The sequence below is a fragment of the Mustelus asterias genome, chromosome 6 (assembly GCF_964213995.1).
Source record: "Mustelus asterias chromosome 6, sMusAst1.hap1.1, whole genome shotgun sequence".
In the NCBI taxonomy this organism is placed as follows: domain Eukaryota; kingdom Metazoa; phylum Chordata; class Chondrichthyes; order Carcharhiniformes; family Triakidae; genus Mustelus; species Mustelus asterias.
Genome location: NC_135806.1, coordinates 121,514,680 through 121,538,086, shown reverse-complemented (window position 1 = coordinate 121,538,086; position 23,407 = coordinate 121,514,680). Strand labels below are relative to the sequence as shown.

Below are 23,407 nucleotides of genomic sequence, written 5' to 3'. Positions count from 1 at the left end.
AAAATGGGTTAATAGGATTTAAAGGATTAATAGGGTTTAAATGACCACCAACCATATGATGTGTTGCAACAGAGCCAGCTACCTGGGCACGGAGAAAGAGGGAGTTTGTAAAGGGCTTCAATCTGAGCAGGCTGGCTATGATTGAGGCATGCTATAATTGGTATGCTATGATTGGGTGGAACGGTGGCACAGTGGTTAGCACTGCTGACTCTCAGCGCCAGGGATCCGGGTTCAATTCCCGGCCACTGTTCTCCTCGTGTCTGTGTGGGTTTCCTCCAGGTGCTCTGGTTTCCTCTCACAGTCTTTAAGACGTGCTGGTTAGGTGCATGGGCCATGCTAAATTCTCCCTCAGTGTATCCAAACAGGTGCCGGAGTGTGGCGACTAGATTTTCACAGTAAATTCATTGCAGTGTGAATTCAAGCCTGCTTGTGGCACTAATAAATAAACTGTCCGTTCTCCACTCACTTGCAGAAAATCAACTACTTGCCATTCACCTACAATGGCACTGAAGCTCACTAAAAACCTCCGCTTTTATGCCACAGCCATTACAGGAGACAGTTACTCTTTCCCTCTGGATTTTGGGCAGATGCTTTATCTTCTGCTGATATAATGAAAGAATAATAGAGTGCAAAGCACGATGAAAGTCTATTTGGATGTCGTCTCTGTGGGGCAGGCACCAGCTCGTGTTTATTCTTCTTTAATATTCATGGCGGCTCTGATCCAACAAAATAGGAATTAAGTTAAAAAAGACAGCAAGTTAAAAATTACAATTATTTCTTAAATCACGGAACGGGGGAGTTTTAAATATTTAAATTTTTTTGTAAAAAATTTCATTATGCCGCACATTTGTTAGCAGTTTCTCCCTTATTCAGGATTGCCTTTACAAAAATTAAAGTCATTAAAATTATTCCGTTATTGCTAAAGCTCATAAAAAGCAAAACAATCCAACAACCGCTCTTGTAAACAGTAATCTACTGGCAAATTAGTTTTTACAGGAAGTCAATTTCAGCAACTAATATAATTTCCATTATTTGTGTTAAGGGCATGTTACTCCATCTATAGAAAAGTCTTTGCAATACTTTGCCACTCAAACTTTGCCTACTTACAGATTACAAACTGAGAAAGTGCATGGGAAAGCAAGAGCCTTCATTCACATTGTGCTTTTTCACAATCTCCTAGTATGGCTCCTGTTCTGCCCAAGACCGCAAGAAACTACAAAAGGTCGTGAATGTAGCCCAGTCCATCATGAAACCCAGCCTCCCATCCATTGACTCTGTCTACACTTCCCACTGCCTCGGAAAAGCAGCCAGCATAATCAAGGACCCCACGCACCCCTGACGTACTCTCTTCCACCTTCTTCCGTTGGGAAAAAGAAACAAAAGTCTGAGGTCATGCGCCAACCGACTCAAAAACAGCTTCTTCCCTGCTGCTGTCAGACTTTAAAATAGACCTACCTCGCACTAAGTTGACCTTTCTCTACACCCTAGCTATGATTGTAACACTACATTCTGCACCCTCTCCTTTCTGTCTCTATGAACGGTATGCTTTGTCTGTATAGCATGCAAGAAACAATACCTTTCACTGTATACTAATACTTGTGACAATAATAAATCAAATCAAAATTCCTCGACTTCAAGGCGAATTATTTTTCAAGTTTAGCCGTGCTGTACAGAAGGTCCTGCAGACAGCAAGGAGATAGATGACCAGATTATCTGTGTCCCTAGTGGCACTGGTCAAAGTGTATAAGTGGATCAATCCGGCAGAATGCGATTCTTTGAATATGAGATATTCATGTTTAACTAAACCCATTTCCTTGAACAAGTTTTTGGCCACTCCAACTGATCCCTCCAAATGGCTCTGATAACTCAGTCGGCAGTGCACAGGAAGAGTAGCACACACAATTCTGAGTCAGAAAGTTGTGGGTGTAAATCCTGGTCCAGGATGGCTTCGTGCGAGACTATTAATCCAGAAACTCAGCTAATGTTCTGGGGACCCGGATTCGAATCCTGTCACGGCAGAATTTGAATTCAATGGAAAAGAAATGTGGAATTAAGAATCTACAGATATCCGTGAAATTTTTGTCGTTTGTCGGAAAAACCCATCTGGTTCACTGATGTCCTTCCTTTAAGGGAGGAAATCTGCCGTCTTTACCAGGTTTGGCCTACATGTGACTCCAGAACCACAGCAACTGCCCTCAGGCAACGAGGGATGGGTAATAAATGCTGGCCAGTCAGCGACATCCATGTCTCACGAATGAATAAAAATCAAACTGGGGAAGTGCTGCACTGTTCGAGGTGCTGTCTTTCAGATGAAAACGTCAAGCAGATTTGGTCATTATTCCACTGCTGTTTGTGGGAGTTCCCAGAGTGCTGTGTTTCCTACATTACAATAGCAACTGCACTTCAAAAATTGCCTGTAATGCACTTTGGGACATGATGAAAGCTGTAATATAAATGCAAATCTCCCTTTACATTTTAACAGAAAAGATCTGTTGCCTCTACCAACACCCCCATCCGACTTGGATCTGAAATCTGACATAACTAACACTCTACAGAGGAATCGAGTGACGGATTCACATAAAGCATAACTACCATTTATCAATGTTTGCAAGAATCTTTGGGTACAAAACTCCCACAAGACACTGCCAACACTTCTGAAGCTTGTATATACTACAGAAAGATTTTTTTTTAAATAAAGGCCTCAGAGGAAAATAGTAAGTGAAGTAGCACTGACAAGTTAAATTCAGACTAATTACTACATGAGGAAAAGGCTTGACTGAGTATCTTGAGAGCCATACTATAATTATTGGAATTCAAAGAATACACGGAACATGCGTTCTTAAACTCGTGAATTGAAATACTGAAAAGCAAAAGCACTTTGATCGCATGAGCCTGATCATTGCTGGCATTTCGGAGCTGCCACCGGAAAAGTTACACATTAATAAGCTGACATCGGTCCAAGAAAAAAACGTACTCGAGACTGAAACTCAAAAATGAATTGAAAGCTGTTTTGCAATCCACAGATTAGATGGAATATGAAAGCTATCATCAACAGTTCATATGCCAATTGCCGTATATAATGAAAGCCCCCAATAGGCCAGGAGGCAATCTGAGTAGATTAGACAAAATATGCAAAGAGTTTCCATTTTGCCTGCACTCAGTACATTGAAGACAAAAAGGGAGATGATTATCCAGCGTTGTTAACAGATTGCTGAAGTTGCAAAGACTTGGCCCTGGTTGCGCATCACTCAGATTATAATGAAACGGTAAACAAAAGCTAGAAGTGAAACATGTTTATTTCCCCAGAGAGCTCATTTCCTTCTCCAGGATCTTAATGGCTTGGCTTGATGGTGAGGATAAAATGATTATCATGTCATTTAGCCTTTCTGAGGGTGTCAGGTTATGACGTCTATCTGGATTGATGCATGCTATTTAAATGTATTAACTTTATTTATTAAGCTTTAAGAGGGTTTTTTTTTAAACTTCTCGGAAACAAAGGGTTATTCGGAATTGATCCCTTTCCAATAATTGCTCATTTTGTTTTTGGAATATACAGCAGCCCTCTTAAATAAGAGGCAGCTGCATTATTGGAGTATTGAAATCCTTAAACACAATAAATGTTGTTGCTCTTCTGATCAGCAGTTTAGGAACCATTTCGAGCAGTACACTGACAAACACAAATATATAGAGATTAAAATTTCACTTGTTTTGTATCAGACAGGAGGTGCTCATTGAGGAACATTAAGTGTCAAGCACAATGTTTGCCCTTTTTTGGACTGAATGCAGGTGGATTTGCAGATCACTGAAAGCATACGTTTCAGATATAGAGGGTGGAATTTTCCCATCCTGCCCGCCATGGGAATTGTAGCGGACGGAACACGGACAAAGTAAAGCTCCGTTGACCTCGGGCGGGATTTTCCAGCCTTGGGCCGAGCACGGCTGGAAAATCCCACCCAGAAGCTTTACAGTGCAGAAGAGGCCATTCGGCCAATCTGGTCTGCAACGACTCTCCGACAGAGTATCTTAACCAGGCCCTCTCCCCCGCCCTATCCCTATAACCACACACATTTACCATGGCTAATCAACATAATCTACACATCTTGGAACACTAAGGGTCAATTTAGCATGGCCAATGCACCTAATCTGCACATCTTTAGATTGTGGGAGGAAATGGGGGCACCCGGAGGAAACCCACGCAAACACGAGGAGAACATGCAAACTCCACACAGTCATCCGAGGCCAGCATCAATCCCAGGTCCTTGGAGTTCTGAGGCAGCAGTGCTAACCACTGTGCCACCTTGCCGCCCAACATATGGGGAAAGGATTTTGCATTTTTCTATTCTTAAATCTCACACAGAGACAAGATTGATTTGTGGTAGAAGCACCCCACTTTTAAATAGCCACACCAAAGCCAACGCACATCCAGAAACAAAGGATTTATTAAACCCGAGTTAAAGAACAATCCATAAAAAAATTAAAGTAAGACGGAGACAATGATTACTTAACAAATTGCTTATTTTTTCTGCCCAATGGTCACAGAATCACTGGAAGTTCATTCTATAGGAAGAGATGAATTCCCTCAAGTATAGGGGCATAGATTTAAAGGAGATGTATGTGGCAAGTTTTTTTACACAGAGGGTGGTGGGTGCCTGGAACTCACTGCCGGGGGAGGTAGTGAAAGCAGATACGATAGTGACTTTTAAGGGGCCGTCTTGACAAATACATGAATAGGATGGAAATGGAGGGATATAGTCCCCGAAAAGGTAGGGGGTTTTTGTTCAGTCAGGCAGCACAGTCGATGCAGGCTTGGCGGGCCGAAGGGCCTGTTCCTGTAGTTTTCTTTGTACTTTGTATAGGCACCTTTGGAGAACCAAAGAGAGAAAAATACAAAATAGAAAATACAATGGTCAACTAGACAGAATGAAGCCCAGCCGGATTCAGAATGAGATGGGGACATAAAGGGTAAAGTTATGACTTGCATTCCTTTCAGTGTAGAAGACCAGGTGGGTATCCAACTGCAGTGTTTAAAATGCTAAAAAGATTTGACAAGAGAGAAACTGGCCAGAATTTTCAGCTGTTCACGTCAGCGGGATCTTCTGGTCCCGCCGACAGCGCACCCCCACCGCGGGCATCCTGAAGTGCAGTCAACAGGAAATCCCATTGACAGCAGCGGGACCAGAACATCCTTCTGCCAGCTACCATGAGTAACATGCTGAGGAGAGGCCAGAAAATCCTCGCCACTATTTCCACTGGTGGGAGAATCCAGAACAAAGAGGCATAAATATAAAATCAGAGCCAGGCCATTCAGAGGTGAAATGAGGAAACGCAGCTTCTCACAACAGTGGGAGAGATCTGGAATAGTCTTCTCCTGGAAGGCTGTAGATGCTGGGATAATTCAAACTGTCTGGCCAAAACAGCATATTGTTATATTAGTAATAGTTCAAAGGGGCATATGGATTGATTTCCTGTATCAATATTATTTTTTACTCATTTGTGGGACATGGGCGATACTGGTTGGGCAGCATTTATTGCCCATCCCTCGTTGCTTGAGGGCTGTTGAGTGTCTTTAAATGCAAGATGGTTTGCAGGCAATAGCTGTCTGGGGTGACTGATTCATTGGCCCCCAAATCCCACTTGAGTTCTTTGCCACAATTTTGTCAGGAAGCCAGTGGAAAACCCAGGGATACAGCATAAACAGCCCAACCAAAACCTGACCTAGGGTTCGCATGTTAGAGAGGAGACCTCATTTTAAAAAGCTCTGGGTGGCTACCCACACCACAAGGGGTGCATCTGCCCAGGAAGCTGCAAACCACAACAGAACGTGCTAGTTACAGGAGGGGCAGTGCTGTTCTTACCCTAATGCGCCCATCAACCCTGTTTCTTAAGGGAGGCAGAAAGAAACATTTGAGAGCATCCAGGTGTCCAGACTAAATCTGGAAGCCCAAATAGAACTCCTAGGAAAGGTCAGGACTTTGCCTTATTCCTGTCTTCCCGCGAAACGCAAGATTTCTGGTGACTAATGACTTACCAAAGATTTATTTGTGCAAACATAGAAAACTAACTAAATGCAGAAACAGAAAATTTGAAGCACAAATAGCAGCTCAGTGTTAACCGCAAAAAAATAGATTGTAACATATTTGGGATACTTGCACTGATCCATCTGAACCGTTTAGAATATAGGTTGTCAGCAGCTTCATGTTTATAGGACATCAGCTTAAAAGACTAAGAACAGAAAAAAAAGACTTTGTAAGTATGGAAGTAGAAAATGACATTCTCCAGGATTCAGCTTCATGGCAATGCTGTTGAAGCAGGCTGGGACATTCCTAACAACTTCCACTTCTGTTTATTGAATCAAAATCAATGGTAATTGTTTTACTCTTTGGAGTAAATTGGCTGCAAAACAAAAGAAAGAAGTAGATTGGTACATATATATGGTTTTAGTTTTTAAACCAACGCACACAGATACGTAATTATTTACACACAGATACATATATTATACAATATTTATTCATTCATGGGTCTGAAAACAGGACCTTGACTCATTGCCTGCTAATGTTTCAGGTCTATTCTGTTCTAATGAAAGTTCACTGACCTGTAATGTTAGTCTGAGACTTGCGGAGGTGATAGGGGTCTTGGCCACTGGCTGGAGAGCTGGCGAGAGCCCAGTATCGCCTCTTTGGGAAGGACTGATGAGTTTTGCTCCACTCAGGCACTTTGATTGGTCAGTGGTGGACCTTCCCTTGGGGTCAGAGGGCTCGCTCACTGAGAGCTATTGAACAACAGCACCACTGGGGAGGCAGTGGCAGCTGCTGGCAAGACATCCACCCAAGGCAACCCCCCCATCTCCCCCACCCCCGAGGCCACTTCTGCATGGTATGCCCACTGCTGAGTTAATGCCAGCGACGAAGACCATCCACAGGTCTTCCCGTTGTGGACTTAAACAGATTGGAGGCGGTTGGGTCCCTACCCACCAGCCTCACACTTGATTAAACGCCCCATGCTACCCAAACCTGCCACAGGGAGGGTACAGGATTCCAGCTGTTAACAGTTTCTCTCTCCACAGATGCTGCAAGTCTTGCTGTGTATTTTCAACATTTTCTGTTTACACAGTCATCAGAACTCCCTGCTTTTTGTTGAGCAACCTAACAAAGCTGCCTGCCAACTCGACCGGCGCTTGATTTGTGGAAAGGATTTGTCACGGGGGAGTTCATTTATACCAAAACAGAAAACGAGTGAATTCGGACTCAGTGATTTAACCACCTCACTGAATCACAATGGTGGCCCTTTGGGATTGACATCATGGGGCTAATTCCAGTGGAAGCACTATCACAATGCGGTCTGGCTGGATCCAGCTTGTCAAATCCACATTAATACTGCGGGTTGGATTCACTAAGATGCAAACAGCTGTCTGAAGCTCTGTGAAACTGACATAATATGAAGACCCCCACAAGGCAGCAACGTTAAAACTGTCTTCCGGAGCCTTTACAAGCAGGTGAAGAACTCATCCCTAGGCCAGAATGAAATGTCAGCCCTGACAATAAAAGGCCACAACAATCTGTCTATACCTCTGGGAGGTGGCTGCAGCGTGAGCGGACTATCGATCTTTGTTTATTGCACCAGTCCAAGTTGGAAAGCTCTTCGTTCGTTTTGAATGTGGAACCCGCACGCGCTCGATCAATACTTTCAAGTCTCAACCAAATAAAAACTCACTTTGTGAAATTGTTTAAAAACCACAGGCAATTTTGTACGATGAGCCAAATAGTTCGGTTTTAATATTCATTCAAAAAATCCAAACATTCGCCAGGAGCTCTTGCCAATCTGTTTAATTTTAAGTTTATTTATTATTAGTCACAATAGGCTTACATTAACACTGTAATGAAGTTACTATGAAAATCCCCTAGTCGCCACACTCCGGTGCGTGTTCGGGTTCACTGAGGGAGAATTTAGCACGGCCAATACACCTAACCAGCACATTTTTCGGATTGCGGGAGGAAACTGGAGCACCCGGAGGAAACCCATGCAGACACGGGGAGAATGTGCAAACTCCACACAGACAGTGACCCAAGCTGGGAATCAAACCCAGGACCCTGGCGCTGTGAGGCAGCAGTGCTAACCACTGTGCCAGCGTGATGCCCCATCTGAAAGTGAAAGTGTTCTCACAAATTGCAATTAAAATGCACGCCCAGCCGATGTGAATTTGTCAATGAGCAGGGTTTGGAAGGGAGGAATTGCATGTCAAAGGAAGAGGGCAAACAGTTTCGTTTGCAACAAAATCTGCAAAATTTACAACGGAGAACGTGATTTCAATTAGATGTTTTGACCACTTGACGCTTTCTCTTCCCCACTCAGAGAGGGGCCTCGGGAAGAAACTGAAATGTCCACATCAGCTTTCTGTGCACTGCAGCTATTTATGCTACAGGCTTATCTTGCACTAACACCTTAAAGTAGAGAACTGTGATCTGAGGAAAGCATCTTAGTGCCTGACATTACTTACATGGAGCTACCTTTTGTGTTTAATCTCATCAGCCGGACTAGTGTTGGTGCTGGGGGGGAAAAAAATCCTTCGTACACATTGGGGTACTTCATCTTCCCATGTGAGTAAAATCAAAAGATGAAGCACCGCTGGTATAGTGCAACTCATAGCAACAAGCCTCACAGATCGACCGCAGGACACTTCAAAAATAAGAGATTTGAGGAACCATCAAATGGACAGGCAGATTCTCTCGAGACCAAGCTGAATTTCAAACACACAACCTTGCTGCGAATGTGCGGCATTGAGGTATTACACATTTCTGCTGTTAGTGATACCTATCCAAAGCAGCAAGTTCATCAAATAATTTACAAGCCCATCAATTCCCATTCTATGGCCGAGGCACGTTTAGCACTTCTGCCTCACAGCGTCAGGGACCCAGGTTCGATTCCCATCTTGGATCTGCGTGGGTTTCCTCTGGGTGCTCCGGTTTCCTCCCACAGTCCAGATATGTGCAGGTTAGGTAGATTGGCCATGCTAAATTGCCCCTTAGTGTCAGGGAGACTGGTTTGGATAAATGAATGGGGTTATGGGGATAGGGCCTGGGTGGGATGGTGATTAGTGCAGACTCGATGGGCCGCATTCTACACTGTAGGATTCTGACTCATTTGGAATGAGATATGATCATTTTGATGTCACCTAGTTGGATGTATCTCACACTTAGAATAATAAATCCATCCTCATATGTGCAGACTGCTGTTGATTTGTCTGATCATGTAGCTCGCCACTACCATGTTCCTGATGTTTAGAGTTGGTTTAAAGGCTATTATAGGAAAGTTCAGCAGTGCATTGCTTTTTTAAAACAAAACAATACGGCCCAGGAATATAAAGGAAGTCGCTCATAAATACACTACAGAATTCAGGAGAAAATTTCTCCCCCAGAAAGTGGTTAGAATGTGGAACTTGCTACTACGAGGATTAATCATAGAGTGCAGAAGAGGCCCTTCAGCCCATCAAGTCTAATTCGTTCAGGAGAAGAGCATAGATGGATTTCAGGGGAAACTAGATAAGTGCATGAGGGAGAAAGAAATTGAAGGATGCGTTGCTTGCACTGGGTGAATTGGGGTGTGAAAATAGAGTATAAACAGTGACACAGAACTCCGTCCAAATGGCCTATTTGTGTGCTGTAAATACTATGTAATATATGCATACTAGCCAGAAATACAAGCAGAAAGCACAAAAGCAGGGAAGCTCAAAGTAAACTCGTGAGCGTTTAATTCAAGTGGAACAGGGATGGCAAGAAGAATCAGTGTAGATACAAGGGTAAGGGAAAGGAGTGTCAATATCAGCATGAGGAAGCTGTGTACAATTCCAAAGCAGAGGAAAAGCAGCAGCAACATACTTGAACTGACAGAGAAAAGCAAATCTATGGGGAATGTGCTAAGAGTAAAGTCAATCCAGCTGGTGTGGAATAGTTTTATTATATTTTTTAAAAAGGGGAGAATGCAGATGGCTTCTTGACGGTTTAGAATTTTTCACAAGTCGGCCAAAGGCAGAATGCGCGATGCCTCCCTCACTGGGTTGTGAAGCACTGCATCCTCACATGGAGGGAGTGCTGCGGTCTGCACAATGTACATTTCTCACAGCTCGTGTCACCTGAAGCATACAGGCAAAGGAACTCAGAAACTGCAGAAAGCTCCACAGAGGATTAGTGATACAGCTGGAAGGTATTAGGAAATTGTGGTTTGATGGAGTAAATGTAACGGGCTAAAAGGAACTAGGTCAAATTAATGTCAAGAGATCATCTGACAGAAACGTTCCCAGACACTTTAAAGGATACAATTGCTTGGCCTGGAGTGCAGCGCCTCAAATCAGTTAGGCGAATGAACTGATTTATCTTGTGGCCTCAGAACTGCCAGGATACCATCGACAGGGGCTGGGGAGGGGAGAGGGAGACAGATGGACAGTGCTGGATGGTAAACCTGAATCATGTGATCAATCTTTCACACCACGAGCAGTTTGTGAAACAGAACATCACCTCATTAAAATCGTAAACCACAATCCGTGACAATTTTGTGACTGTATTAAATCTGTCATTTAATGCCACTTCAGCATGAAAAAGGTTATCATAGAATCCCTGCAGTGCAGAAGGATGCCATTCAGCCCATCAGGTTTGCGCCGACTCTCTGACAGAATATCTTTCCCAGGCCCCCTCCTCTGCTCTATCCCCATAACTCCACACATTTACTACGGCTAATCCATCTCACCTAAAAAACTTGGGACACTAAGGAGCAATTTGGCATGGTCAATCTGCCTAACCAGCACGTCTTTCGGACTGTGGAAGGAAACCGGAGCACCCGGAGGAAACTTACGCAGACACGGGGAGAACGTGCAAAGTCACACAGTCACCCAAGGCTGGAATCAAGGCTGGGTCCCTGGCGCTGTGAGGCAGCAGTGCCAACTAACCACTGTGCATGTCGCCCATATATAATACGTTATGTATAATATTAGTGCAGTGAGGCATTATTCCTGCAGAAATTTCTTGTTTGACTTATTTCCGAAGTTGTATGTGGAGCTTAGATTACAATGCTGCATGCCATCTACTTACCTGCATGCTACACCGGCCATGTCCAACATACGCCTGGAGGCCCGCATTTCTGGTTTGTCATGGTACTTGTCTGACATGTAAATGACTTTATGTATGCCTGCAGAGAAAAATAAAGCACATTCGAGATACCTAGTAGAATTTCAAACTAGGGCAGAGAAAATTGGGCCAGCATTAATATCCCAGGACACCAGGCGCTTCTCACTTCACTCCACCATGACCCCAACCCCATCCTGTGTCTTGACTTGGAACCCTCTTCCACTCCACCATCCCATCCTAACACCCCTCCAAACCCCACAACGATCCTCAACTACTCATTCGCATGCACTGTTGTCTTTATCAAGGAGATAGGACTTTATTTTTTAAAGGTTTTATGCTAATGAGTATGAATTATTGGAAACCAGCATACAGCAGCACAAGACTCATAGCCTCAAACACACCTCAGACTTGATCTCTGCATCTCAATCCGCAGTTGGGAAATCAAAATCTCTCCTCCCGCCTAATTCAGTCACTTCCATTTCAGATTTCTAGCATCCGCAGCCTTTTGCTTTTATTTTAGTGTTTGATTCACTGCCATTTCCTTTTCAGAAATGCCTTCCCTGAAGATGATCTGCTCTTTTCTCTGACGGGATTTTCAATTTTCTCTTTCACCATGTTTGCCTTCATTGCTTTCCCTTTGCCTCCTGCTGTTTGATAAGGTGTTTATACCTTTGTCAAATCTCTCCTCGCTCCCTGACCTTCTATTTTACTCCACCTGCTCCACCCTCTCTTCAACAGTATAAAATCCATCACATTTCTCCCTCTCTACAGCTCTGAAGAAGTCATATGGACTTGAAATATTAACCCTGTTTCTTCTCTCCACAGATGCTGCCAGACCTGCAGAGTTTTATCAGCATTTTTTGTTTTAATTTGAGCTACAACACCCACAAACTGCATTCCTGCTCTTGAGGGCTCCATAAAATCCTCCCCCATTCAGACTCATTGCAGTGTCCTCCTCTAGCATATTCTCTCGATCCCAAAGCCTATTGTACTCGTTTCCAAGGTATTACCTTGCTCTCACATCCCATTTGTGTTTTTCCTTCATTCCCTCCTTGTTTCTTCTACAAAGTATAAATTATTGAAACTGTTGAAGAATCATTGATCTTTAAATCAATCAGCTCATTGTGTACCAACACAATAACACACGAATAATATGTGAGTAATCTAACAAAACTGCAGCATCTGCTAACAGCTGAATTGAACAGTCCCTAACTGAAATTTTAGATTATTTTTCTCTCTGCGGGTGTTCTGTGAAGTTCCAGCATTTGTATTTTTTTTCTCAGTGTTTTATCTCTGACTTGAGTGACTAACAGTTGGATTTTCACAGCTTTTACAGAGGATGGAGAACGTTAGGGGCTGATTTTCAATTGCTTGTCATTGCTCACCAGTATAGAAGCAATCCCATGCCAGGCTCCCCGTGATTTATGCACATTTGTCACAATGGCACTCGGGACATCTGCTCCGGGCTGGAGAGGAACTTGCAGTGGGAGGGGGAGGATCTAGTGGTTGTGATCCATGTAGGTACCAATGACACAGGCAGGGCGAGGAAGGAGGTTCTGCATAGTCAGTATGAGGAACTAGTGGCGTGCCGCAGGGATCGGTACTGGGGCTTCAACTATTTACCATTTATATAGACGATCTGGAGGAGGGGACTGAGTGTAGGGTAACAAAGCTTGCAGGTGACACAAAGATAAGTGGAAAAGTGAATCGTGTGGAGGGCGTAGAAGGTCTGCAGAGAGATTTGGACAGGCTGAGTGAGTGGGCGAGGATCTGGCAGATGGCGTATAACGTTGACAAATGCGAGGTTATTCACTTTGGAGGAAATAATAGCAAATTGGATTATTATCTAAATGGAAAAAAATTACAACATGCTACTGTGCAAAGGGACCTGGGGGTCCTTGTGCATGAGGCGCAAAAACCTATTCACTTTGGAAGAAATAATAGCAAATTGGATTATTATCTAAATGGAAATAAATTACAACATGCTGCTGTGCAGAGTGACCTGGGGGTCCTTGTGCATGAGACGCAAAAACCCAGTCTGCAGGTGCAACAGGTGATCAAGAAGGCAAATGGGATGTTGGCCTATATCGCAAGGGGGCTAGAATATAAAAGCAGAGATGCATTGCTGCATCTGTACAGGGCATTGGTGAGGCCGCAGCTGGAATACTGTGTGCAGTATTGGTCCCCTTATTTGCGGAAGGATATATTGGCCTTGGAGGGAGTGCAGAGAAGGTTCACCAGGTTGATACCAGAGATGAGGGGTGTTGATTATGAGGAGAGACTGAGCAGATTGGGTTTGTACTCGTTGGAATTTAGAAGGCTGAGGGGGGATCTTATAGAGACCTATAAGATAATGAAGGAGCTGGATAGGGTAGAGGTGGAGAGATTCTTTCCACTTAGAAAGGAAGCTAGAACTAGAGGGCACAGCCTCAAAATAAAGGGAGGTCAGTTTAGGACAGAGTTGAGGAGGAACTTCTTCTCCCAGAGGGTGGTGAATCTCTGGAATTCTCTGCCCACTGAAGTGGTGGAGGCTACCTCGTTGAATATGTTTAAATCACGGATAGATGGATTCCTGATTGGTCAGGGTATTAGGGGTTATAGGGATCAGGCGGGTAAGTGGAACTGATCTTATTGAATGGCGGGGCAGGCTCGAGGGGCTAGATGGCCTACTCCTGCTCCTATTTCTTATGTTCTAGGCACCAAACTAAGAAGCGGGACCTCAAAGGTAATAATTTCTGGATTATTACCTGAGCCACATGCAAATCAGCATGGGACAAATAAGATTAGAGAGATGAATACAAGGCTCAAAGACTGGTGTGGGAGAAGTGGGTACAGGTTCATGGGGCACTGGCACCAGTGCGGGGGAAAGTAGGATTTGTACCACTGGGACGGTCTACATTTAGACCCTGCTGGGACGGATGTTCTAGTCAGCCACATAACTAGGGAAGTAGAGAGAGTTTTAAACTGAACAGTGGCGGCAAGCAATTAAATCTGGGAAAATGTGGTATTCCAGAGTAGAGACAAGGCAAGACAGGCAGGTCCTACTATAGGAAATGATAAACAGATCGTGGCAGAGAGCGACAGAGTGTAGAAATCTAGGAGTAAATCGGGTCAGGCTAGGTGCTACAAAAATAATAAAGAACAAAACTGAAGGCTCTGTATCTAAATGCACGTAGCATTCAAAACAAAACAGATTCACTGACAGTGTAAATGGAAATTAATAAGTATGATCTGATAGCCATTGCAAAGACATGGCCACAGGATAACATAGATTGGGACCTAAATATTGAGGGGTATGTGACATTCAGGGAGCACAGGAAGTTAAGAAAAGGTGGAGGAGCAGCTCTGCTAATTAACGACAGTATTAACACATTACAGAGGGATGACACAAGTTCAGGAAATCAGGATGTAGGAGCAGTTTGGGTTAAGGTGAGAAATGATAAAGACAAGGAGCCACTTGTAGGAGTAGCGTAGAAGTCTTGTAATTGTAACCACATGGTAGAACAGAGTGTAAAAGAAGATAATGGGAGCTTGTCAGAAAGGCACAGTGATAATCATGGGGGATTTTAATCTACATATAGACTGGAAAAATTAGATGGGAAAAAGTAGCGTAGATGAGGAGATCATTGAATGTTTTCAGATAGTTTTTTTAGAATAGTACGTTCTGGAGCCAACCAGAGGGCAGGCTATACCAGACCTGGAATTGGGCAATGAGATAGGATTCATTGATAACTAATTGATGGTAAAGGCACCCCTAGGTAGCAAAGATTATCATATAATTGAATTTTACATTCAGTTTGACAGGATCCCATATGGGAGACTTATTAAGAAGGTAAGTGCACATGGGATACAGGGTAATTTGATAAGATGGATTCAAAATTGGCTCAATTGTAGGAGACAGAGGGCGATGACAGAAGGTTGCTTTAGTGACTGGAAGCCAGTGTCCAATTGCGTACCACAGGGATCTGTGCTGGGTCCCCTATTATTCGTCATTTATATTAACGACATAGATGACAATGTGGGGGGGTAGGAATAGTAAGTTTGCGGAAAAAACAAAAGACTGACCGGGTGGTTAACAGTGACGTTGAGTGCCTTGGGCTACGGAAAGGTATAGACGGGATGGTCAAATGGGCCGAGAAGTGGCAGATGGAATTTCACCCTGAAAAGAGTGAGATGATACACTTTGGAAGCAGTAATTTGACAAGGAAATATTCAACGAATGGCATGACACTAGAAAATTCTGAGAAACAAAGGAACCTTGGCGTGTTTGTCCGTAGATCTCGAAAGGCGGAAGGGCATGTTATTGGGGTGGTGACTGCATTACAGGGGGTGCAGGGGAGATTCACCGGGATTCATCGAGATTTGATAGAGGTGTATAAGATTTTGATGGGTATAGATAAGAGTGAATGCAAGCAGGCTTTTTCCACTGAGGCTAGAGGAGAAAAAAACCAGAGGGCATGGGTTAAGGGTGAAAGGAGAAAAGTTTAAAGGGAATATTAGGGGGGGCTTCTTCACGCAGAGTGGTGAGAATGTGGAATGAGCTGCCGGATAAAGTAGTAAATGCGGGATCACTTTTAACATTTAAGAAAAACTTGGACAGGGTTCATGGATGAGAGGGGTGTGGAGGGATATGGTCCAAGTGCAGGTCAGTGGGACTAGGCAAAAAATGGTTCGGCACAGACAAGGGCCAAAAGGCCTGTTTCTGAGCGGTAATTTTCTATGGTTCTATGCTGCCTGGGATGGAACATTTATGTTATGAAGAAAGGTTGGATAGGTTTGGGTTGTTTTCGTTGGAGCAGAGAAGACTGAGGGGCGACCTGATCGAGGTGTACAAGATTATGAGGGACATGCACAGAGTGGATAAGCAGCAGCTGTTCCCCTCAGTGGAAGGGTCAGTAACGAGGGGACACAAGTTGAAGGTGGTGGAAAGAATAAAAGGAACATCAAAAAAATGACAAAAAGATTGTTGAGGAAAAAATAGAGCACAAGAGGAAGCTAGGCAGTAATATAAAGACGGTCATAAAGAAAATGGTAGAAGCCATTATTATAGATGTTATAGCAGGGCACTTGGAAAACTGCAAGGTAAACACGCAGAGTCAACATGGTTTTGTGAAAGGGAAATCATGTTTTACCTATTTATTAGAATTCTTTGAAAGAGTTACATGCATTGTGCATAAAGGGGAACCGGTGGATGTACTAGATCAGATTTCCAGAACGCAACTGATAAGGTGCCACATCAAAGGTTCTTGCGCAAAATAAAAGCTCATGATATAGGGGTAATATTGGCACGAATAGAAGATTGGCTAGCTAACAGGAAACAGAGAATTGGCATCAATGGGTCTTTTGATGTAAAATCATTTCCACGCCATCTGACGAAGGAGCAGCGCTCTGAAAGCTAATGGTGTTTGCTACCAAATAAACCTGTTGGACTTTAACCTGGTGTTGTTAAAACTCTTACTCTTTTTCTGGTTGGCAGCATGTGACAAGTGGTGTGCCATGGGAGTCAGTGTTGGGGCCTGAACTTTTAACAATTTATCTCAATAACTTGATGAAGGGATTGAAGGTATGTATGGTTGCTAAATTTGTTGACGACACAAAGATAGGAAAATAAATTGTGAAGAGGATGTAAGGAGGCTACAGAGGAAAGTAGGTTAAATGAGTGGGCAAAAATCTGGCAAATGGAGTGCAATGTGGGCAAATGTGAAACTGTCCATTTTGGCAGCAAGAATAAAAAAGTTTTATTACCTAAATGGCGAGAGATTGCAGAGCTCTGAGGTGCAGAGGGATCTGGGTGTCCTAGTGCATGAATTACAAAAGTAATTAGGATAGCTAAAAGAATGTTATAGTTTATTGCGAGGGGAATGATGTCCAAAGGTGAGCAGATTAGGTTGATTAGCCAGGATAAATTTCCGCTTAATGTCAGGCTTCAGTTGTACAGGGCATTGTTGAGACATTTGGAGCATTGTGCACAGTATTGGTCTCCTTAAATAAGGAAAATTGTAAATACATTAGAAGCAACTCAGAGGAGCTACACTAGACTAATACAAAGAACGGGTAGTGTTGTAACTTTGAGTCCTCAAATGCTTTGTTAAAAAGAGGATCTTATTTATTTAAATAAATAACAAAGTTTAACAAAACAGGAGCAAACAAAAGAAAACAGGAGCATTGGAACAAGTCTGGACTTGCAGGACTCTCTTGCAGACTGAAGCCCCGCCCAAGCTCGGAAGAGAGGAAGGCTTTTAAGAATATTGCAACACTCTCCGTCTTAAATTTCGATCCCCCGTTAGGACAGAAATACAACAAAAGTAATGTCTTAACGATATGAAAGTCTGCCAGGAGCTTTGCGGTTGCATTGCGACCTACACAATACCACTGGTGGATTTGGAGTCATAGGTGAAGAGGCAGATTGAGAATCTGTACATGAACATTCCTCTTCCTCCTCCAAGCAGAGTCTACTGGCAAACCTGGAAACACAGGAACCACTTCCTGGTGAACGTCCAGCGCAACATTACCTTCTGCCATGTTATCTGTAATGGTTGCTGACTCTGAAACTTTTCCTGACTCGGGGGTCAGACCCCAAGTGAATATGGTCTTGGTGTATGTGAACAACTCTTCCATTTTGCAGTCTCCCTACCCAAGATACTGAACAACTTTGGTTTGAAACAATTCCCGATAACCACCACTGGTTACTGCCAAAACATCTGATGCAAATCTAATCATCTGGTTTGAACTGCCTCTCTTTGGAATGGAAATCATGTCCCTCCTCCTGTTTCTCTTGTCCCTTGTTTGCTTTCACTCTGAAATCTGGATGAAGCAGGTCCCAGTGAGACTTCAGCCTCTGGCCGAACAACAATCCCGCAGGAGAGAGCCAGTTGTGGATTGTAGCGTGATATAAGAACATAAGAACTAGGAGCAGGAGTAGGCCATCTGGCCCCTCGAACCTGCTCCACCATTCAATAAGATCATGGCTGATCTTTTCGTGGACTCAGCTCCACTTACCCGCCCGCTCACCATAACCCCTAATTCCTTTGCTGTTCAAAAATTTATCTATCCTTGCCTTAAAAACATTCAATGAGGTAGCCTCAACTGCTTCACTGGGCAGGGAATTCCACAGATTCACAACACTTTAGGTAAAGAAGTTCCTTTTCAACTCAGTCCTAAATCTGCTTCCCCAAATTTTGAGGCTATGCCCCCTAGTTCTAGTTTCACCGGCCAGTGGAAACAATTTCCCTGCTTCTATCTTATCTATTCCCTTCATAATCCTATGTGTTTCTATAAGATCTCCCTTCATTCTTCTGAATTCCAATGAGTATAGCCTCCAGTCTACTCAGTCTCTCCTCATAAGCCAACCCTCTTAACTCCGGAATCAACCTAGTGAAGCTCCTCTGCACCCCCTCCAGTGCCAGTATATCGTTTCTCAAGGAGACCAAATCTGTACACAGTACTCCAGGTGTGGCCTCACCAGCACCTTATACAGCTGCAACATAACCTCGCTGTTTTTAAACTCCATCCTTCTAGCAATGAAGGACAACATTCCATTTGCCTTCTTAATTACCTGCTGCACCTGCAAACCAACTCCTTAAGATTCCTGCACAAGGACACCAAGGTCCCTCTGCACAGCAGCATGCTGCAATTTTTTACCATTTAAATAACAGTCCATGTTGCTGTTATTCCTAGCAAAATGGATGATCTCACATTTACTATCATAGTACTCCATCTGCCAGACCCTCGCCCACTCACTTAGACTATCGATACTCCTTTGCAGACTTTCAGCGTCCTCGGCACACTTTGCTCTGCCACCCATCTTAGTGTCATCTGCGAATTTTGATATACTATACCTGGTCCCCAACTCCAAATCATCTATGTTAAGTGAAATAAAAATCTTGAGAGCTTTGTTATTTAAGTATAGGGTGCCTGGTGGGAGACATAGGAAGGACGTCCAAGGTAGGTTCTTTCCTCAGAGAGTGGCTGGGGTGTGGAATGGACTGCCTGCAGTGATAGTGGAGTCAGACACTTTAGGAACATTTAAGCGGTTATTGGATAGGCACATGGAGCACACCAGGATAATAGGGAGTGGGATAGCTTGATCTTAGTTTCAGATAAAGCTCGGCACAACATCGTGGGCCGAAGGGCCTGTTCTGTGCTGTACTGTTCTATGTTCTAAGTATCACTTTCCATTCTCTTCAATCCCTACGGCTGATTCCGGGGATGGCGGGACTGAGGTATGAGGAGATATTGACTCGCTTAGGATTGTTTTCGCTGGAGTTCAGACGAAACGGGGGGATCTCATAGAGACTTATAAAATTCTAACAGGACTAGTTCGGGCCGGTGCAGGGAGAATGTTCTCGATGGTGGGGGTCACAGTTTGAATATTCAGGGTAGACCATTTAGGACGGAGGTGAGAAGACATTTCTTCACCCAAAGAGTGGTGAGCCTGTGGAATTCATTACCACAGGAAGTAGCTGATGCCAAAACATTGAATGCATTCAAGAGGCGGCTGGAATGGGCGAATGGGATCAAAGGTTATGGAGAAAAAGCAGGATTAAGCTATTGAGTTGGACGATCAGCTATGATCTTAATGAATACCAGAGCAGGCTCGAAGGGCCAAATGGCCTCCTCCTGCGCCTAAGTTCTATGTTTCCTTCAGATTTTAAACAGCGCTCTCTGCAAAACCACTCAAAGCTGGATGTAACGGCGCAGTGTGCACATGGCGTGTACCATTCTTTTGCATGAATTCCTGAAACACCTCGCTTGCAAACTGAGTGTCATTATTTGAAACAAGTGAATCCGGTAACCTATGGGTTACAAAAAATTTGATGTCGTTTCTCTATGGTCACAGGAGCTATATTATTACTCATATGTGCTTCCACATCATTTCGAATGCACATCTACCATGACCAAAAACATGTGTTCCACGAAAAGTCCCGCAAAGTCCACATGCTGTTTGGACCACGGCCTGTCAGGCCATAAGACCATAAGACCATAAGACATAGGAGCGGAAGTAAGGCCATTCGGCCCATCGAGTCCACTCCACCATTCAATCATGGTTGATTTCAACTCCATTTACCCGCTCTCTCCCCATAGCCCTTAATTCCTCGAGAAATCAAGAATTTATCAATTTCTGTCTTGAAGACGCTCAACGTCTCGGCCTCCACAGCCCTCTGTGGCAATGAATTCCACAGACCCACCACTCTCTGGCTGAAGAAATTTCTCCTCATCTCTGTTCTAAAGTGACTCCCTTTTATTCTAAGGCTGTGCCCCCGCGTCCTAGTCTCCCCTGTTAATGGATAAGAGGCCACTCCAAAGTCATACCATGCAGTGTACTCAGTTCATTCTTGAATACGTCTGAATACTTCTTGACAACCATCAGCATTGTGTGCTTGATATCACTCCAGTTCAATTGAATTTTGCTGAGCCAATCATACCCAAACAAACCCGACCTCTTCCTATTGCCACAGGAAGATGTAAGTATGTTCCTCTGTTTGCTCCAAGCTTTCCGCGAGCACAAGAACAGGTGTGCAGGAACCTCTTGCAGCCTGGAGTCCTGTCCAGAGCTCGCACAGGCTCAGAAGTGAGAAGCGCTCACAAGAACATTCTGTAACAGGTAGGTTATCTTACGAGGTTGGCAAATTAGGTCTGCATTCACTAGAGTTGAAAAGAATAAAACGTGGCTTGATCAAAACTGAACCCCCCACCCCCGCACCACCGTAGAGTTGAACTTATCTGGATCCACTACATCCTCTCCTTGTCCCCCTTTGCACCCCTGGAGGGTTATGGCGACCTGAGCGCTTACCTCCGGTATCCCCTTCGCAGGTGAGGTTGCCAGGTTCTCGCTTTTATTCAGATGTTGTAAATGGTGCCAGTGTGTGACATCATGCTGGCACCCGCTGAATATTCAGTGAGGGTGACATCACATTCAGTAATGTCCAGAGTGAGTGCTTGGTAATGCTATGGTATGTATTAAATTGAGGTTCCAGTCTTCCATGTCACTTTTGCGTTAGTCTGCCGCAAAGGTGGGGGGGGAGGGAATTGAAAATTAGAATTGTACCTATGAGATTTGCATTTTCCGGTTCTCGCTGAATTTTCCACCCACGTTGATGATCCTGCGGACCAGGCTCTGTGTGTTTTATAAACTTTAACAAAGGAAATCTGGACTAACGATGATAACATACTCGCCGCACGATCACGTGAAAATGATTCTCAAGAAACTACTAAAGTGCCCTGTGGGACCCACAGCCCCAACCCTGAAGCTGCTCACAAGAAGCAGGATAGGCATTGATACTTATCCAAATAAGCATTACACAACAGAAATAGCACATTTTAATGATTTACACAATGTTATAACTGCTGGAACCATCCAGTCACCATTTGGAAGCAAAGAATGCAGTAGACCATTTGATCAGACTGCTATTGGTTGACAATGTTCACTGTTTTTGTAATATTTATCATGAAGTCAGATTTATGTCAAATAAACATTCTATTTTCCTTTGACAACTTTTCCCAGAATTTGTTTTAGGTGAAGCTGAAAAATGCCAAGATAGAAATCAGAAAACCCAAGTTACCAAATCAAATATGAAGAAGGACTTGTTATTCTAGATCTTGCCTCATGTCTCAATGCGCTGACATGCAACCACTGAATTTAGTCCTTTTTCGAGGAAATGACAAAGATGATCGATGAGGGAAACGCAGTGGATGTTGTGTACATGGGCTTCGGTAAAGTCTTTGACAAGGTACCTCAGGGTAGACTGATACGAAAGGTGAAGTCACACGGGAGAGCTGGCAAGATGGATGCAGAACTGGCTTGGCCATCGGATTGCATTCTTGGACACACGCATCTCCATTAAGGACGGTCACCTCAGCACCTCACTGTACCGCAAACCCACGGATAACCTCACAATGCTCCACTTCTCCAGCTTCCACCCTAAACACGTTAAAGAAGCCATCCCCTACGGACAAGCCCTCCGTATACACAGGATCTGCTCGGATGAGGAGGATCGCAACAGACACCTCCAGACGCTGAAAGATGCTCTCATAAGAACAGGTTATAGCGCTCGACTCATTGATCAACAGTTTTGACGCGCCACAGCGAAAAACCGCACCGACCTCCTCAGAAGACAAACACGGGACACAGTGGACAGAGTACCATTCGTCGTCCAGTACTTCCCCGGAGCGGAGAAGCTACGGCATCTCCTCCAGAGCCTTCAACACGTCATTGATGAAGACGAACATCTCGCCAAGGCCATCCCCACACCCCCACTTCTTGCCTTCAAACAAACGCACAACCTCAAACAGACCATTGTCCGCAGCAAACTACCCAGCCTTCAGGAGAACAGTGACCACGACACCACACAACCCTGCCACAGCAACCGCTGCAAGACGTGCCGGATCATCGACACAGATGCCATCATCTCACGTGAGAACACCATCCACCAGGTACACGGTACATACTCTTGCAACTCGGCCAACGTTGTCTACCTGATATGCTGCAGGAAAGGATGTCCCGAGGCATGGTACATTGGGGAAACTATGCAGACGCTGCGACAACGGATGAATGAACACCGCTTGACAATCACCAGGCAAGACTGTTCTCTTCCTGTTGGGGAGCACTTCAGCGGTCACGGGCATTCGGCCTCTGATATTTGGGTAAGCGTTCTCCAGGGCGGCCTTCACGACACACGACAGCGCCGAGTCGCTGAGCAGAAACTGATAGCCAAGTTCCGCACACACGAGGACGGCCTCAACCGGGATATTGGGTTCATGTCACACTATTTGTAACCCCCACAGCTTGCCTGGACCTGCAAAGTTTCACTGGCTGTCTTGTCTGGAGACAATACACATCTTTTTAGCCTGTCTTGATGCTCTCTCCACTCACGTTCTTTGTATCTTAAAGACTTGATTAGCTGTAAGTATTCGCATTCCAACCATTATTCATGTAAATTGAGTCTGTGTCTTTATATGCCCTGTTTGTGAACAGAATTCCCACTCACCTGAAGAAGGGGCTTGGAGCTCCGAAAGCTTGTGTGGCTTTTGCTACCAAATAAACCTGTTGGACTTTAACCTGGTGTTGTTAAACTTCTTACTGTGTTTACCCCAGTCCAACGCCGGCATCTCCACATCTTGGCCATCGGAAACAGAGGGTAGCAGTTGAGGGGTGTTTTTCTGAATGGAAGACTGTGACTGGCGGTGTTCCACAGGGATCAGTACTGGGACCTTTATTGTTCAGAGTATATATAAATGATTTGGAGGAAAATGTAGCTGGTCTGATTAGTAAGTTCGCAGATGACACAAAAATT

At 44.2% G+C, this 23,407-nt stretch overlaps 1 protein-coding gene across 1 annotated transcript in view; it reads right to left on the bottom strand.

The window, feature by feature from the left end:
- Nucleotides 1-287: 287 nt before the first annotated feature.
- Nucleotides 288-23,407, bottom strand: part of dctd (dCMP deaminase) — a 56,180-nt gene continuing 33,060 nt past the window's right edge. Inside the window, exons 5-6 of the mRNA XM_078215102.1 lie at nucleotides 11,079-11,175; nucleotides 288-6,393 (exon numbers count right to left, since the gene is read on the bottom strand). Coding sequence (XP_078071228.1) covers nucleotides 6,324-6,393; nucleotides 11,079-11,175 — 167 coding nt within the window. The 3' untranslated portion in view covers nucleotides 288-6,323. The remainder of the gene's footprint in view (nucleotides 6,394-11,078; nucleotides 11,176-23,407) is intronic.